This window comes from Melospiza georgiana, chromosome 7 (assembly GCF_028018845.1).
Source record: "Melospiza georgiana isolate bMelGeo1 chromosome 7, bMelGeo1.pri, whole genome shotgun sequence".
Lineage (NCBI taxonomy): Eukaryota > Metazoa > Chordata > Aves > Passeriformes > Passerellidae > Melospiza > Melospiza georgiana.
This window is the reverse complement of record NC_080436.1, coordinates 39403812-39422493: the sequence shown is the minus strand read 5'-3', so window position 1 is coordinate 39422493 and position 18682 is coordinate 39403812. Positions and strand designations below refer to the sequence as shown.

The window sequence follows — 18682 nt, the reverse complement described above, 5'->3', positions numbered from 1 at the left end:
ATCCTGTGTTTAATTCTGAACTTTTGTCTTCCAGGCCCAAAGTTCTGAGAGTTCCCTGCATTTCACATTCCAACACAAAACCATTCCTGATGAATTCAGGTGATGAGGAATACAAATGCTGTTGGAAATGGAAATGGAATTCACAGGAAAATTCTTAGTGGGCATTAGATTTCAGCAGAGCTGGAGTCAAGAAAACACTCAGAAACAAAACTTATTTACTCCTTTAAATTAACACAATTAATTACATTTGCAAGAAACAAAAATAACTGACTGCAAGCTTGGTGGGATTAGACCAGAGGTAGCTTTAATGCTGCTTCAGGTAAAAACATTTGAGGAAGGATTTAAAATCAGCAATTTCAACAGTCTTAAAGGATTTTAAATTCAGCAATTTCAACTAGAACAGTCTGAAAGGATTTTAAATTCATAGAACAGTCTGAAAGGATTTTAAATCCAGTCATTTAAACTGGAACAGTCTGAAAGGATTTAAGTTCAACAGATTCAACTAGAAGAGTCTGAAAGGATTTTAAATTCAGTAATTTAAACTAGAACAGTCTGAAATTATTTTAAATTCAGTAATTTCAACTATAACACTCTGAAATTATTTTAAATCCAGTAATTTAAACTAGAACAGTCTCAAACCCATGTAAACAAGGTCCAGCACCTCGGTGGGGTCTTCTGAACGTGCTTGGTGAGAAGTTCCTCCTGCTGCTTCCTCTCAGCACTTTTATTCTCTTTACCAAGTCATTCCTTTAATTCTTTTGAAAGGACTTCATTCTCTGGATGAGGAAACCCTGACAGAACCCATGTATCTGACAGGAAAATGGAAATGTGGATGCAGCTGATCCTGTGCTCTCTGTGCTGCTTCCCAATCTTCACCTGGTGGCTGCCAGGCCATCCACAAGATTGATTTTTGTCTTAAAAATAACCTTACACTGAAGGCCCTTCCAGTTCAAGAAGACCAGTTAATTAAAAAAATATAATAATGTGTAGAGAACAGGAAAAAAAGCAACAGTCTAAAAAATAAATAGGTGGAAATCAAGGGAAATAAGGAGAGAAGAGCCTGGTAAGTTTTAAAATAATCAGGACAGACACACAAAAAGTTTGTTCAAGTGGTGCAAGAAATGAGGAGAAGGAGCAGTTTATATAGAAAAAAATAAATTTAAAGTCTTTGGTAGCAATGAATTCTTTGATTTTTACAGTACTTGTATTCTAAAAATAATTCTCTATTATCCATGTAAGTATATTTTATAATTTATTTCCTAGTGTAGTTTATTACAAAACATAGAAAAGGCAAGGAGAAAAATTCAGAAAGAGAAATGAAAACATCTCAGAAAGAGATGAAAAAAAAGTCAGAAAAAAATCTGATTTTTTTTTCAGTGTTCAGTCCAGAGCCCCTTTCTGTGGCTGGAGTTCTGCTCACATAATCCCAAATTTCCCAGCCTGGAAGGTGTTTTTGCCCTGGGCAGAGGCATTTTTGGCTGGGGCCGGTGTGTCCAGGGCGGAATAGCGGATCTGGAACCCCCCTGCAGTCACCGAGCCGTCCGTCAGGAACTTCAGCGTCATCACGTTCCCTGTGCAGAAAAATCAAATGTCATGGGCTTAGGGGCAGAAAAATGCGGGGTTTCACATGCATTTTGGGGGTTTTGAAATTGTTTTCACATCGATTTTGTTTTTTTCAGAAATATTTTTGGGCAGTTTTAATTTCCTTCATTTAATTAATTAATTTTAATTTTTTACCATTTAAAAAAATTTAATTGATTTCAGGGGTTTTTTTCCAGATATATTTTGGGTATTTAATTTTTGTCACATATGTTTTGGGTTTTAAGTTTTTTTCAGTTCCCACAAAGAGTGCAAATAATTTACCTGTGCTAATGATGTCATCTGGCAACTCATCTCCACAAAACCTGGAAAAATAGGAAATTCTGATGATTGAAGCATGTAACATACCACAGTATATATCGTATATAGTATGTCATATACTATAGTATATATAATTTATATAATATATAGTATGTAATATGCTATAGTATATAATGTACTATACTATGTATTATATATAGTATATATTATGTAATATACTATAGTCAATATAGTATACTATAGTATATATGCAATATAATATATAATATATATTAAATATAACATATAATATAAATTATATATTATATAGTATATAGTATATAGTGTATATTTTATATATTATATATTATATATTATGTATTATGTATTATATATAATGTATAGTATTCTATAATATATTGTATAATTACTAATAATATAGTAATAATAATATGCTATAGATATAGTATTAATAATTATTGTATATTGTAATATATAGTATATATTATATAAATACTATATATAGTATATTTATTATACTATATAATATAGATTATAATATATAGTATATTATAATATATAATTGTTTTATTATTATTAATAATAATATAGTAATAATATAATAATAATTATTTGATACTACTAATATAGTATTAATAATTGTATATTGGAATGTATAGTATATATAGTATATACTATATATAATATAGTATATATAATAATATACTATATATTATAATATACTATATATATGCTATATACTTCATACTGTATATATAATAGACAATATATAATACATTCTATATTCTATATTCTATATTCTATATTTTACATTTATCACATAAATGTTAAAATTTATCTTTAATAAACAGCATTCTTCTGAAGGGGGGACAAATCTACCATAAATTTGCACATTAAATAGGCTTTACCTGCCCACAAATCCATTGACATCATCGTAGCTGTCGTAGACCTCCAGGAAGTCACTCTGGCAGGCAATGTCATCCTCCACATCAAACTCCAGGAACTGCAGGTGGATCCTCTGCCCGTACCTGACCCGGATGTGCCAGTAGCACACCTGGTTGTTCTCGTACTCGTTCGGGTAGCCTGGCGACTTGAAAACGTGTTTGGCATCTGTGAAGACTCCTCCACACTCTTTTCCTAAGGGGGAGGTAAAAGCAGAGATATTTGGAGTTTTAATTCTGGCCGTGGTTTGAATCTTTGGGCACTTGGAGCTGGAGATCTGCAGGGACATCACACAGGGACATCCAGAGTGACAAAGATTCTTGTGGATGGGCTCAGCTGCTGCTCTGCAGGCCAAACAACTGAATTAGCAGAAGAAGAAATTGATAAAATATTAATTTATCTACAGCAAGGAAGAAAGCAAGGCTGTTAGCATGGAAACTGATAAAACAGACACATAAGGGATATTTGCAGCCTTCGTGAGCAGCATTCTTGCCTTAAAAATTTGTTACAAATTCCTGCCAATTAATTATTGACATTAATTTTGTACCAATAAAACACCATAAGCTATTGCTTTGTCCATTGAATATAATGAGCTATTTAATATAACTAATGACTTGGTTTATCCTATCACCATCTGTCAGAGGTGGGGCAGTTCTCTTCTGTTCATGGGACAGTTTTTCTTTATCTGTTCCACAGCCAATCCTCCCTCCAGGAGATTTCTTCTGTTCATGGGCCATTAATTATTAATTATCTTCTGTCCATGGCCAGTGAGTGTCCCTGCATGGCTGATCCAATTCCAGCATCCCATTGGGAGATGCTGTGCCCAGGGGAGGAGCCAAGCATTCCTACCTGGGTACAATCTGAGGTTTGGGACAGCACAGCAGCCTCTGCCCCCTGCATTGCCAGAGGAGCAGCTTTGTGCTGCCCTGCACTCCCAGAGGAGCAGCTTTGTGCTGCCCTGCACTCCCAGAGGAGCAGCTTTGTGCTCCCTGCATTCCCAGAGGAGCAGCTTTGTGCTGCCCTGCACTCCCAGAGGAGCAGCTTTGTGCTGCCCTGCACTCCCAGAGGAGCAGCTTTGTGCTCCCTGCATTGCCAGAGGAGCAGCTTTGTGCTGCCCTGCACTCCCAGAGGAACAGCTTTGTACCCCCTGCATTCCCAGAGGAGCAGCTTTGTGCTGCCCTGCATTGCCAGAGGAGCAGCTTTGTGCTCCCTGCATTCCCAGAGGAGCAGCTTTGTGCTGCCCTGCATTCCCAGAGGAGCAGCTTTGTGCTCCCTGCACTCCCAGAGGAGCAGCTTTGTGCTCCCTGCATTGCCAGAGGAGCAGCTTTGTGCTCCCTGCATTCCCAGAGGAGCAGCTTTGTGCTCCCTGCATTCCCAGAGGAGCAGCTTTGTGCTGCCCTGCATTGCCAGAGGAGCAGCTTTGTGCTCCCTGCACTCCCAGAGGAGCAGCTTTGTGCTCCCTGCATTGCCAGAGGAGCAGCTTTGTGCTCCCTGCATTCCCAGAGGAGCAGCTTTGTGCTGCCCTGCATTGCCAGAGGAGCAGCTTTGTGCTCCCTGCATTCCCAGAGGAGCAGCTTTGTGCTGCCCTGCATTGCCAGAGGAGCAGCTTTGTGCTCCCTGCACTCCCAGAGGAGCAGCTTTGTGCCCCCTGCATTCCCAGAGGAGCAGCTTTGTGCTCCCTGCACTCCCAAAGGAGCAGCTTTGTGCTCCCTGCATTCCCACAGGAGCAGCTTTGTGCTCCCTGCATTGCCAGAGGAGCAGCTTTGTGCTGTCCTGCATTGCCAGAGGAGCAGCTTTGTGCTGTCCTGCATTCCCAGAGGAGCAGCTTTGTGCTCCCTGCATTCCCAGAGGAGCAGCTTTGTGCTCCCTGCATTCCCAGAGGAGCAGCTTTGTGCTCCCTGCATTGCCAGAGGAGCAGCTTTGTGCTGCCCTGCACTCCCAGAGGAGCAGCTTTGTGCCCCCTGCACTCCCAGAGGAGCAGCTTTGTGCTCCCTGCACTCCCAGAGGAGCCCAGGCCCATCTCCAGCAGCCCTGGAGCTGCAGAGGAAAACTCCCCCCTTGTGCAGGATCCCTGCTGCAGCAGAGCCACAGCTGGCACTGCAGGAGGGCTGAGCCCCCATGGGGTGGGGCTGGGACACCACCCTGACACACAGGGGCCAGGGCATGCTCTGACTCTGACAATGTTTTGTTTTCTTTATTTGTACTATTATATTTGTATTTTTAATTTTCCTAGTAAAGAGCTGTTATTCCTATTCCCATATCATTGACTGAGAGCCCCCCTTAATTTCAAAATTACAATAATTCAGAGAGAGGGGGTTTACATTTCCCATTTCAGGGGAGGCTCCTGCCTTCCTTAGCTGACACCTGGCTTTTCAAACCTAGACACCCAGATTTTGGAAGGAGATATTTTGGAAGCAAGAGGCGTGATCCAAACCTCACTGAACTCACAGGAAAAGCTTTCATTGCCTTCAGTGGGTTTGGGGCCAGAGCTGTGTTTTATGTGAGAGGCATTTGGGATTTCTGTCTCTCTCCAGCTTTACAGCTGTACTTGCACGTCACACTGACACTCACGTTCATCCTTTCTTCTTCAAAAACCCCTTGCAAGAGTGTTTCAAACAAAAACCAGCTCGTGATCACAGCCCTGCTGTTGTACTGCTGCTGTTCCTGCTGCTCCACATTCCCTTTGGGATAACTTTGATCCAGTGGCCATTTGGAATTGCCAGATCCCCGGCAGTGGGGCTGACCAAACTGGGAATTCCTGCCTGAATTTAGGATTTATCCCAGTTTAGAGCTGGGGAGAGGGCGGTGCTGTGTCAGGGCATTCAGGGCACAGGAATTAGGAGCAATAAAATGGATTATTCCCATTAACCCCCTGAGTTTGTACATTGTCCATGAACTTCTCAGCTCAGCTCTTGGAGAGCTCAGGGGCTGCAACACAAGAAAGACTTGAAACTGCTGGAGAGTCCAGAGGAGCCAGGAGCTGTTCCAGGGCTGGAGCCCCTCTGGAGCCAGGCTGGGAGAGCTGGGAATGTTCCCTGGAGAAGGGAAGGCTCCAGGCAGAGCTCAGAGCCCCTGGCAGGGCCTGAAGGGGCTCCAGGAGAGCTGAGAGGGACTGGGGACAAGGGATGGAGGGACAGGAGCCAGGGAATGGCTCCCAGTGCCAGAGGGCAGGCATGGATGGGACACTGGGAACTGGGAATTCCTGCCTGGGCTGGGATTGCCAGAGCAGCTGGGGCTGCCCCTGGATCCCTGGCAGTGCCCAAGGCCAGGCTGGAGCAGCCTGGGACAGTGGGAATGTCCCTGTGTCCCTGGCATGGCAGGGGTGGCACTGGATGGGCTTTAATGTCCTTCCAACCCAGCCCATTCCATGATTCCACGATCACTGCTGGGTGAGATGAACACTTCCAACACCCCAACACTTCCCCAAGTTCCTCCTGCCCTCTTGGGCCTCCTGGAGCAGAGCACAGGCTCAGTTCTGTCAGGGATTTGTCCCTGTCCCCTCAGCTGCTCGTGTCCTGCCTGCTGACAGCCCAGCCAGCTCCACAGCCCCTGCACACCGAGCCCTGCAGGGCTGCAGGCTCGTGGCTCTGCACTTTTGGCAGCTCTGCTTTCCTTTGGAGCTCTGACCAAACTGGACAGCAATTCCCCGTGGCCCAGAGCGGACAAAGGAAGGGTCCCATGCCAAAATTCCGAGGGCAGGAGCGTCCCTGCAGCTCTGTGTGGAACATCTGGCAGGGCCCCCACCCCACGGAGCTATTTGACGAACACAAACAAGCCCCAGCCCTGGGAGCACAAACAAAGTGTGCACAGCTGTGCAGACATCATGGCCCGGCCTGAGAGCCTGCCATGGGGAGCAGCAGGGCCAGGCTGAGCTTTGCTGCCCTGCCTGTGCCCCCTCTGCCTGTCCCCCATGGCTGGAGGGACACCAGGAGTGCTCTGCTGGGCTCTTGTCAGTCCTCCTGGAACTCTGATCTGGTGGGAGTTTCTCTCAGAGAATCACAGAGTTACAGGATGGTGTGGATGGAAAGGGACATTAAAACTCATCCCATCCCTGCCATGGCAGGGACATCTCCCGCTGTGCCAGGCTGCTCCAAGCCCCAGTGTCCAACCTGGCCTGGGCACTGCCAGGGATCCAGGGGCACCCTGTGCCAGGCCCTCCTTTCCACCCTCCCAGGGAACAATTCCTCCTTAGCAATTCCTCCCAGTTCCTCCCTAGGATAATCCTCCTAAGAATGCCAGTCCCAGACAGGGCATTCATGTTCAGAGCTGTTCCATCTCAGACATAATAAAGAAGGTTTAACCCTAAATTTACCCCGTTGCAGGCAGAACACCTCAGATTACGGGCAGAAAGCCCTCAGATTATACAGATAAATTTTGGGCTAGATGCAAAAGAGGACGAAGGAGGAGAAAAGAGGGCAGAAGAGGACAGAAGGACAGCCCCATGGTTGCTCAGTCCTCCTAAAAATGCCAGTCCCAGGCAGGGCATTCACTTTCAGAGCTGTTGCATCTCAGACCAAAAAAAAGTAGGTTTTACCCTAAATTTACCTTGTTTTGGGCAGAATCCTCAGATTACGGGCAGAAAGCCCTCAGATTATTCAGATAAATTTTGGACTAAATGCAAAAGAGGACAGAAGAGGACAGAAGGACAGTCCTGTGGTTCTCCTCACCGTTGGGGTTGTAGCAGTAGGCGTCCCACCTCTCGCTCCTGTTGAGGCGAATCCCATAATCAACAATCCCAGTCTTGCCAAAGCCACAGTTGGCTCCAGCTTTCACTATGGGATAACCAACTCTGCCCTTGGCCATCCAGCCTGCAGCACACACGTGGAAACCTGCAGCAAAGGAGGCAGAAAATGGTCAGAACTGGGCTGCTCTTATTGCACCAAGTCTCACTCAATGGCCTGGCTGTGATGGGCCTGATGGAAATTGAGCTAAAGGGGAGAACAGGACGTTGAGAGGATAATTTTAAATGCAGAGGGTAAAACTGAATTGTGTTCTCCACAATGTGATTACTGGTTCCTCATCTGAAGCCCCAAATCAAATGCAGATGGACTGCACAGTCAGGTTTAAGTGCTCCACCAGCACTTGTAATCAAATTAGCCATTGGATGAGTTTTCCAAGGGTGTTTTCTGTTTCCCTTTTGAAGTCAGACAAATTTACTCAATCCCATCTCAAGGGTTCTCAGCATGAAGTTCTAAAAATAAATAAAATACTACAGACGGCTAAAATCCCCAAGCGTTTGCTTAAAACACTTTCAATTTAAATTTAAATACCTGAAATGCCTCGGGGATTTCTTGCCAAACAAAAAGATCCCCTTAATGCATTTTGTGGCTGAGAACTCAGCACCAATAGCCAAAGAATGCAATGTTGTAGACACCCATCCAATGTTTTCATGGAGAGGAGCTGGAACATATTTGTGGCATCTCAGGGCTCAGAGCTCCTCAGAAGAAACAAAAGTGCCCTTTTCACATGTGCTGCTGCTGGGAGCCAGCTCCTGACTCAACAGCAGAGTGAAAAAATGTCTGGAGTGGAGGATATTTTCCATTGTTTTCCCAGTGCTCTGAATGAATGAAGAACTTCTTAGGAATCAGCTGGAAATGCAGGGGAGCTCTCACTTTTCACTTCAAGCACAGAACTCATTCCCTTGCAGACAAAATATCCTGATGGAAATAAAAGTGGTTGGAGCAAGCCCAGAGGAGGTCAGGGAGGTGCTCCCAGGGCTGGAGCCAGGCTGGGAGAGCTGGGAATGTTCCCCTGGAGAAGGGAAGGCTCCAGGCAGAGCTCAGAGCCCCTGGCAGGGCCTGAAGGGGCTCCAGGAGAGCTGAGAGGGACTGGGGACAAGGGATGGAGGGACAGGAGCCAGGGAATGGCTCCCAGTGCCCGAGGGCAGGGATGGATGGGACATTGGGAATTGGGAATTCCTGCCTGGGAGGGTGGGGACACCCTGGCACTCCTCCTGCTCCTTACCAAAAACTCACAGAGTTTCCAAAGAGCCCCAGAGCTCGGGACAGAAATGACAACACCCACCCAGCCCCCTCAGAAGGAGCCCTGTGAGGAGCCCTGTGTTTTCCAGACCTATTTTCCGGGCTGCCTCCAGCTGCTGCAGCGTGGCCAGGTGTCCTCCCTCGTACTCGCACACGGCCTTGGCCTCGGCGAACGTCAGCCGGTACTTGCCGGAGCGCGCCTCGCGGTGGTACACGCCGGCCGCCCGCTCTGCGGGGACAGGGACGGGGACACCGCGTCAGCTCTCACCTCTGCCACCATCGTGGTCCCTGAAAAATCCTCTGTCCTGGATGGTCAAGCAAATTGTGTTCTATTGCCATCTGTATGGCAGCTGTCTTCTGTCAAGTGGGCATTTTCCTTATCTCTTCCAAAACCAATCCTCCCTCTGGGGAGACATCTGCTGATAATAGCCATTGAATGTCACTGCAGGGCTGATAAAACATCTGCTGATAACAGCCATTGAATGTCACTGCAGGGCTGATAAAACATCTGCTGATAACAGCCATTGAATGTCCCTGCAAGGCTGATAAAACATCTGCTGATAACAGCCATTGAATGTCACTGCAGGGCTGATAACAACTGCAGCATCCCATTGGGAGATGTGAGCCCAGGGGGAGGAGCCAAGCATTCCTGCCTGGATATAATCTGGAGATTCTGGAACACCAGCACGGCTTCTGCACTGGATTGCCCAGAGGAACAGCAGCTGCCTCTTCCCCTGGATCTTCAGAGGGAGCATATATATATTATATATACTATAGTATATATAATATATATCATATATAATATGTAATATGGTATAGTATATAGTATATAATGTACTATACTACATATTACATATAGTATATATTATGTACTATACTATAGTGTATATAGCATACTATAGTATATATGCAATATAATATATAATATGTAATATGTAATATGTAATATGTAATATATAATATATAATATATAATATATAATATATAATATATAATATATAATATATAATATATAATATATAATATATAATATATTATATATTATATATTATATAGTATATAGTATATAGTATATATTATATAATATATTATATATTATATATTATATATTATATATTATATATTATATATTATATATTATATATTATATATTATATATTATATAATATATAATATATAATATATAATATATAATATATAATATATAATATATAATATATAATATATAATATGTAGTATATATAATGTATATACACTACACCCTTTCTCCAGGATCCCTGCTCCAGCAGAACCACCCCTGACCCTGCAGGAGCTCTGCAGCCACAATTCCAATAGGATTCTCCAGGATCCCTGCTCCAGCAGAACCACCCCTGACACTGCAGGAGCTCTGCAGCCACAGTTCCCGTGGGGCTGCTGCCAACACCCTGACCCACAGGGTGTCAGGTTGGGTTCTGACTCTGTCAGTGTTTCAGTTCACTGCATTGTTCATTTTATCTTTTTATTTTCTTCCCTATTAAAGAACTGTTATTCCCTGCTCCCGTATTTTTTGCCTGAGAGCCCCTTAATTTAAAATTTATAGCAAGTTGGAAAAGGGGACGGGGGGTGTTTACATTCTCCATTTCAGGGGAGGCTCCTGCCTTCCTTAGCAGACACCTGGCTTTTGAAACCAAGACATCCTCTTTGCCCAGGATTTTCTCCTGGGAAGCTGAGAAGCCTCAGAGAGGAATGAAAACAATAATTCTCTGATTGCTGCTCCTGTGTTTTGCTGCTTTGTAATGTGTCTTGGACACTGTTTACCAACAGGTGAATGTTTGATTTGTTCCATGTGAATTGTTTTAACTTAATGGCCAATCATGGCCAGCTGTGAGTGACTCTCTGAGGAGTCACGGGTTTTTTTATTATTTATTCTTTTCTAACCTTCTGATGCATCCTTTCTCTTTAGTGTAGTTTTAGTCTAGTAATAATATAATATAATATAATATAATATAATATAATATAATATAATATAATATAATATAATATAATATAATATAATATAATATAATATAATATAATATAATATGATATGATATGATATGATATGATATGATATGATATGATATGATATGATATGATATGATATGATATGATATAATATAATATGATATGATATGATATGATATAATATAATATAATATAATATAATATAATATAATATAATATAATATAATATAATATAATATAATATAATATAATATAATATAATATAATATATCAGCCTTCTGAGAATTTTACTACCATGTCTAAGCTTAATCAACAACAGAAATAAAAACTAAATCTTTAGAACAAAGTTACTTTACCATTATACATACACAATCCATTTTAATATTTGCAAAAAGCCGATATTTTAATATTTTAAAGCCAATATTTTAATTTCTCCTGTATCTATAACACAGGTGAAGAGGAAATGTTCAGCTGTGTCATGCAGGGAGCATCAGGAAAGCTCAGTCCTGGTGACCCCACAGGGATGTGTGTGACATCCCAAGGGATGTGTGTGTGACCCACAGAGGGATGTGTGACACCCAAAGTCAGGATTTGGGGTGGAAGAAGTTTATGCCAGAGTCAGTGAGTGCTTGGAGGGTTTGTGAAGAACAGAAAATCAACAAGAGCTCCCCTGGGATGCTGCAGGGGCAGAGGTTTGGGGACAGCACCCCCAGCCCTGTGTGCCCTGCCTGGCTCAGGGGAATCCTCCTGGATCCCTCTCACAGCATCCTCCTGGCTGCAGCTCCCAGAGCCTCTGCAAGATGAATCAGAGCTTTGTTTGGAATCTCCAGAGAAGTGAAATCACAGCTACTTGGAGAGAGGAGAGGCAGGAATGAAAGGGGGGAAAATGTCAAATAAAAATATCTGAGCGTGTGTCACAGAGGGCAGGACCAGAACAATTGCTGGCTGACATTTCTGCCGCACGGAAAATTAAAGCAATTTCTTCATTATTTTTTACTTTGCCACGGCAATTCCGAGACAAAACAGCTTTCCAAGGAAACCTAGAAACTGCCAGGGCTGCTGCAAGTTTTACAATCTTTGCATGTTGAGCTTGTCTGGTGCCATATGTATGGAAATCTGTCTCAGCAGCAATCTGCATGTCTCATCTGAGGGTTTTTTTGTTTAGGTCTCACTTCTATTTAGCAGAATCTGAGAGGAATGGCTGTTTGCAACGTGGCTGAGGAAATAAGGAAAGCAGGATTTTTACAGCAGTTATTTGCAGCATAAAAATAAAGAATGTATTTTCTAGGGACACGCTTGGGGTCGGTGATTTTGGCTGGGTTAGGGGAGGGTTTTAAAAAAGCCTCTGAATTGTGGTTGGGAATGGTGAGAGCCCTTAATAGACACAGAATGGTGTTTGCCAGGGTGGGTTTTGTGCCCAAAAAAATAAATTATGTTGCTGATAGCAGTCTGAGGAGAGGGAGAGCCTCCCTCTGCAGCATCCCTGGGAATATCACTGCCATGGGATAACTGCTCCTCCATGGAAAAACCTTCCTGAAGGAGCCTAACAACCCACAGCTGGGGGATTGTGGCATGTTCTGGTATTAAACTCCTTCTTAATTAAGAATTTATTCATAGGAATTCATTCATGAGGCCTGATTTTTAAATATACTGTGACAGGGAGTAGCATCCTTAACTAAAGATGGATCTTTGCCTGGATAATTCAATTTTACACAACAGGTCATGGACATGGAGCCAAGGATCTCCAGTGCTTGAGGCTCAGAAGATGCCTTGGGAAGGTGAGGAAGCCACTGTTCCCATGCCTCCACCACAATCCAAAGATGATTTGGGATGAGCCCATAAATGTGCCTGCTACAGCTTTAAATTATCTTTTGGGATTGGCCAAACACCCACTGGCACTCCATTTAAACAGGTGGGAAATGGTTTTTTGGGGGCTGTGTTGGACAAACATTTGGTATCTAAACCTGAAGCATTAGCCAAAGTCACCCAAACATTTGGTTTAGGTTGGTAAATTGGGAAATCTGCATGGCTAAAAGCAAGCAAAGCAGAAAAGCAGAAGCATAACTTTTGATTTATTCACAGGAAGCATTAGTTTTCAGTCACTCAGCAGTCTGTCATGGCTGAGCCCATGAGAAATCAAGATAAATCAGCTCAGTGTGTGTGTGCAGGGCTGGGAATGTGGGCTTGGGAATCCCTGAGTCCCCCAGGAGCCAGCTCAGAGCTGGGCCTGCCTGCAGGCTCCGCAAATATTTTAATTTTTATTTTTATTGTAAATTTGTATTTACAGGTGCAGATGATAAAAAGCTGATCGTTTGCTCAATGTATAAATTATGTTTTTATTCTTTTTTGTTGGATTATGCCCTTTTCTGACTCAGAGGCATTTTAAAAACTTTTATTCTGTTTTTAGTCTCATGAGAAGGGTGAGACAACACAGATGTTATAACTCACGTTATTATAATTACAAGCTAGCAAATTTTTAATTACAATACACTATAGGCATAATTAAATTTTCTATAAATCCATTTCCCACATTTCTCAGATGACAATTTAAAGAGTTGGGATGATTTTTTTCCCATGTTTTCTGTGTTTATCAGATTGAGGAAGGATCTGCAGAAGGCAGCAAGAAATGGACCTGGAAATGTCTGAGGCACAGAAAATTGTGTTGATTTTCTTAGAGAATTCAACACATTGAAGATTTTAAAGCACAGTGTGAGGGACAAGGACTGGGGACAAAAGTTCTGAAGAATTTCTGAAAGTTTTTAATTTCTTTTTTAAACTTCTTAAAGTTTTAAATTCCACAAGAGTTTGTTCTTAGTTCTGGGCATGAAAACATCAATCGGTGGCCTGGAAGCCTGAAATGCCCATTATTGATCCTTGCAGAGCCCAGGGAAGGGGATTGGAAACCATAGATTGTATTCCCTGAGCTCTCAGAGCTGCCACTGAGATTTCCAGAGTCACGGCAATTCAAGATTTTATATGATTTTATATATATATATAAAAAACATAAATAAAAAAGCATTATATATAAAAAAATATTTTAAATATCTTTGTATATTTATAATGTCTATTATATACATCATGTTATATATATTATATATTAGATATATAAATATACATAATCATATATTAATATATACTCATGTATAGATAATATATCATATATAATTATGTGTATATATAAAATATATAAAATAATATATATATTATGTATATATTTATTATATATTTTATTATATGTGTATATATATATATATATATATATATATTTGAATGCTACGGGTTTATGGAGGAAAAAGGTAAAATGGAAATTTTCCTGAATTTTGGGTTTGGTTCTTTATCAGAAGAGGAGAAAAGCAAAGCTCAGATGTCACTGTGCATCCACAGCTTTTATTCCACTGATGCTCGAGCACAGTGAGGCTGAGATTGGGGTGACTCCTTTTACTATTCAAGTTATTTTATTTTAAATGCAAAGAAGCATGAACTGGATGGCTGTGAATTTGCCAATTTTATCTTCATTTATATACAGAGTCACTGAATTCCATTGGTGATTGAATTAACTGCACTCTGAGGTTCATTTCAGTAACGTTATTGCTGCACTTACACAAGATGGTGCATTTCTATTTTGGTTTGTTTACTTAGCAAAAGCCATCAGGTTTTTTACCCCCTGGTTTATTTTTATTTACTCTCCTGCTAAATGCTTGGGGGTGTAGCCAAACAGAATTTTATGATGCATTCCAATTAGCACACAGTTACTCCATTTTAAAGCATTTTAAAAGATTTGCCTTCAGTTCATGAAACTGCTCAAATGATGGCTGTTATCCCAAATTTCTGACCAGCAGAGGTGGAGCCTGGAGCTGCCAAGCTGCTCTTTCCTGGAGCCTCAGGAATTGTGAGGCACAACAGGCAGGGCCCGAGCTTTGGGGGAAAGAGGAGCCACTAAAAGAGCAATTTTCTTATCTCCTCCATAATCACTCCTCCCTCTGGGGAGGCATCTGCTGATAACAGCCATTGAATGTCACTGCAAGGCTGATAAGAACTGCAGCATCCCATTGGGAGATGTGAGCCCAGAGGGAGGAGCCAAGCATTCCTGCCTGGATATAATCTGGGGATTCTGGAACACCAGCACGGCTTCTGCACTGGATTGCCCAGAGGAACAGCAGCTGCCTCTGCCCCTGGATCTTCAGAGGGACACTGCACCCTTCTACAGGATCCCTGCTCCAGCAGAACCACCCCTGACACTGCAGGAGGGCTGAGCCACAATTCCAGTGGGATTCTCCAGGATTCCTGCTCCAGCAGAACCACCCCTGACCCTGCAGGAGCTCTGCAGCCACAATTCCAGTGGGGCTGCTGCCAGCACCCTGACCCACAGGGTGTCAGGTTTTGTTCTGACTCTGTCAGTGTTGGTTTGGGTTACTAAATGCAATGAACCTCAGAGTGCAGTTAATTCAATCACCAATGGAATTCAGCGGCTCTGTATATAAATGAAGATAAAATTGGCAAATTCACAGCCATCCAGTTCATGCTTCTTTGCATTTAAAATAAAATAACTTGAATAGTAAAGGAAGTCACCCCAACCTCAGCCTCACTGTGCTCGAGCATCAGTGGAATAAAAGCTGGGGATGCACAGTGACATCTGAGCTTTGCTTTTCTTCTCTTCTGATAAAGAACCAAACCCAAAATTCAGGAAAATTTACGTTTTATCTTTTTCCTCCACAAACCCTTAGCATATATGCATATATACATATACATATATACATATATACATATATATATATACACACACACACACATATATATAATTTTTATATATATAATTTATATATGTATATTTGTTTCTTTTACCTTTTATTTTCTTCCCTATTAAAGAGCTTATTTGTTATTCCTTAATAACTTATATTAGTTCTATATAACATATATATGATATATGACTTATATAACCATATATGTTTTTTATATACACACACACACACACACACACACACACATAAAACTTATATAACTTATTGTTATTTCCTGCTCCCATATTTTTTGCCTGAGAGCCCCTAAATTTAAAATTTATAGCAATTCAGAGGGAGGGGGTTTACATTCTCCATTTCAGGGCAGGCTCCTGCCTTCCTTAGCAGGTACCTGTCTTTCCAAACCAAAAGAGCAGCCAAATGGAAAAAGATCCTTTCTGTGCCTCGTTTGTGCTCCTGGTGCTTTGCAGGCTCCTCTGAGAGGGGCTGGAGCCACGTGGTGGTGGCTCATGAGACACCAGAGCACTGTGAGCTCCAGGGATTCCTGGAAATCCTCAGGGAAATCCACAGCACTCAGTGGGGATGGGGGATTTGGAAGCATTTGTGTGGAAAACAGAGCACTCGGTGCGTGCCTTGATTGTGGCATGCCCTGGCAGGCTCTGGGCTGAGTTAGCTCTCTGCTGCAATGGATAATTACAGTCAGCTATAAAAGAGCCCTCAGAGCTCTGGAGACCCTCTGGAGGCACCAGAAACCTTCCCACAGCATTTTTGTCTTGCCCTTTTGAAACCTTCCCCAAACGGCGTGAACAGCCCAAGCATCCCCGTTTCTGTGCTCTTCCAGAGAGCCAGGAAATGTTATCACTGTTATTTCCACATCATTCAGCTTCACACGCAGGACCCGGGCATGGGAAGTATGTTCATGCAGAAAGCAATTCATTCCTTTGGCAAATGTTTCTTTTCAGGCTCCTTTTCCCTCAAAACAAAGCCACTGTTATTTAATGAATGCAGTTTTCACTTTACCTCCCACTGCAGGAAAATGCATTCAGATGAAACGTTCTATAATTACCTTTTAAAATAAATAGATAACTTTTCCTGCAGGAAAGTACACTCAGATTATATATTTTATAATTACTTTTTAAAATAAATAAATAACTTTTGCTGCAGGAACATACATTCAGATGAAATGCTCTATAATTACCTTTTAAAATAAATAAATAACTTTTCCTGCAGGAATTTACATTCAGATGAAATGATCTATAATTGCCCTTTAAAATAAATAAATAACTTTTCCTATAGGAACTTACATTCAGATGAAATGCTCTATAATTACCTTTTTAAAGAAATAAATAACTTTTCCTGCAGAAACATACATTCAGATGAAACGTTTTAGAATTACCTTTTAGAATAAATAAATAAATAAATAAATAAATAAATAAATAAATAAATAATTTTTCCTTCAGGAAAATGCATTCAGATTATATATTTTATAATTACTTTTTAAAGTAAATAAATAACTTTTCCTGCAGGAACATACATTCAGATGAAATGTTCTATAATTACCTTTTTAAATAAATAAATAAATAAATAAATAACTTTTCCTTCAGGAAAATGCATTCAGATTATATATTTAATAATTATTTTTTAAAAATAAATAAATAGCTTTTCCTGCAGGAACATACATTCAGATGAAATGTTCTATAATTACCTTTTAAAAGAAATAAATAACTTTTCTTGCAAGAACATGCATTCAGGTTATGTGTTCTATAATTACCTTTCTAAATAAAGATATAAATAAATAAATAAATAAATAAATAAATAAATAAATAACTTTTCCTGCGGGAAAATACATTCAGATGAAATAAATAAATAAATACTTTTCCTGCAGTACAGTGAAAATGTACGCACAGTAAGCTTGTAAAAGGTGACAGCTGCTATTCAGATAAAGCGATTTCAATGAATGTCAGTGCGGATAAACACTGGTGTCAATGCCCAGCTGAGGTTTGTGCTGCTGGGTGCTCATCCCTGCCCTGCTGGGCAGGCACAGCGATGCTGCAGCCCAGGATGGGCGATGAAGGGGAGGTTTCTTACCCAGCCAGATGGAGTTGTGCAGCACGCCATCCTTCCCGAGGCCCCAGGCTGCAGCCCGGTGCCAGAGCAGGGCAGAGAGCAGCAGCAGTGCGAGCATCCCGGGGCTGGCGGTGTGCTCTGTGCCTCTGCCGGCTGCTACGCGCTGCCCCAGCCTCCCGCAACATCTGCGAGCCAGATCTTAAATACACGGCTCTGCTCTGAGGTCACGGGGCCGCTCCAATTGTGCTGCTGCGCTTCTTACCCAACCTCTGCGGTGGCTGCGGTGACTCACGGCTGGCTCCGCTCCTTCCCGGCCTGGCCAAGAATCCTTCCCGTCCCGTCCCATGCCGTCCCTCAGTGCTGCGGCACACACAGACACTGCCCAGCCAAGCTCTGCTCCTTCCTCAGCGCTCGCTGCCTTCGAATCCCGCACAATGAAACCAGGAGCCAGCCTGTTCTGCTGGGAGTGCTCCACTCCCACACTTACAGCAGCCACGGGATCCCACACACTCCCCCTCGTCCTTGTTTCAACATTCCCTCCTTCAGGAGATCCCACACATCCCTCTAATCCCCACTGAAACATTCCCTCCTTCAGGAGATCCCACGCATCCCTCTAATCCCCACTGAAACATTCCCTCCTTCAGGAGATCCCACACACTCCCTCTAATCCCCACTGAAACATTCCCTCCTTCAAGGGATCCCACACATCCCTCTGATCCCCACTGAAACATTCCCTCCTTCAGGGGATCCCACACATCCCTCTAATCCCCACTGAAACATTCCCTCCTTCAGGGGATCACACACATCCCTCTAATCCCCACTGAAACATTCCCTCCTTCAAGGGATCCCACACATCCCTCTGATCCCCACTGAAACATTCCCTCCTTCAGGGGATCCCACACATCCCTCTAATCCCCACTGAAACATTCCCTCCTTCAGGGGATCACACACATTCACCCACTCCCCCTCATCCTCATTTCAACATTCTGTCCTTCAAGGGATCCCACACACTCCCCCTCATCCTCATTTAATCCCATACCTTCCTGAAACACCCTTGGAACCCCAAGAATTAGAGCTCCTGGGTTCTGTGAAAATGCATTTTTGTGTTAATTT

At 42.4% G+C, this 18682-nt stretch overlaps 1 protein-coding gene across 1 annotated transcript; it reads right to left on the bottom strand.

Moving 5' to 3' along the window:
* Window positions 1–282: 282 nt before the first annotated feature.
* TNFAIP6 (TNF alpha induced protein 6) lies at window positions 283–17902 on the bottom strand. Its single transcript, XM_058028167.1, has 6 exons — window positions 17591–17902; window positions 8875–9012; window positions 7470–7631; window positions 2769–2997; window positions 1864–1904; window positions 283–1571 (listed from the first exon to the last, which is right to left on the bottom strand). The coding sequence occupies exons 1-6, from the start codon at window positions 17685–17687 to the stop codon at window positions 1417–1419; spliced, it is 822 nt and encodes a 273-aa protein (XP_057884150.1). The 5' UTR covers window positions 17688–17902; the 3' UTR covers window positions 283–1416.
* Window positions 17903–18682: the final 780 nt, after the last annotated feature.

Excerpts from the sequence above, each read along its gene's own strand:
- TNFAIP6 (XM_058028167.1), bottom strand. The coding sequence starts at position 17,687 with ATGCTCGCACTGCTGCTGCTCTCTGCCCTGCTCTGGCACCGGGCTGCA. Across the intron at positions 1,905-2,768 it reads GTCAATGGATTTGTGGGCAG|GTTTTGTGGAGATGAGTTGC; the intron begins GTAAAGCCTATT and ends CTATTTTTCCAG. Across the intron at positions 1,572-1,863 it reads AGATGACATCATTAGCACAG|GGAACGTGATGACGCTGAAG; the intron begins GTAAATTATTTG and ends TTTTCTGCACAG.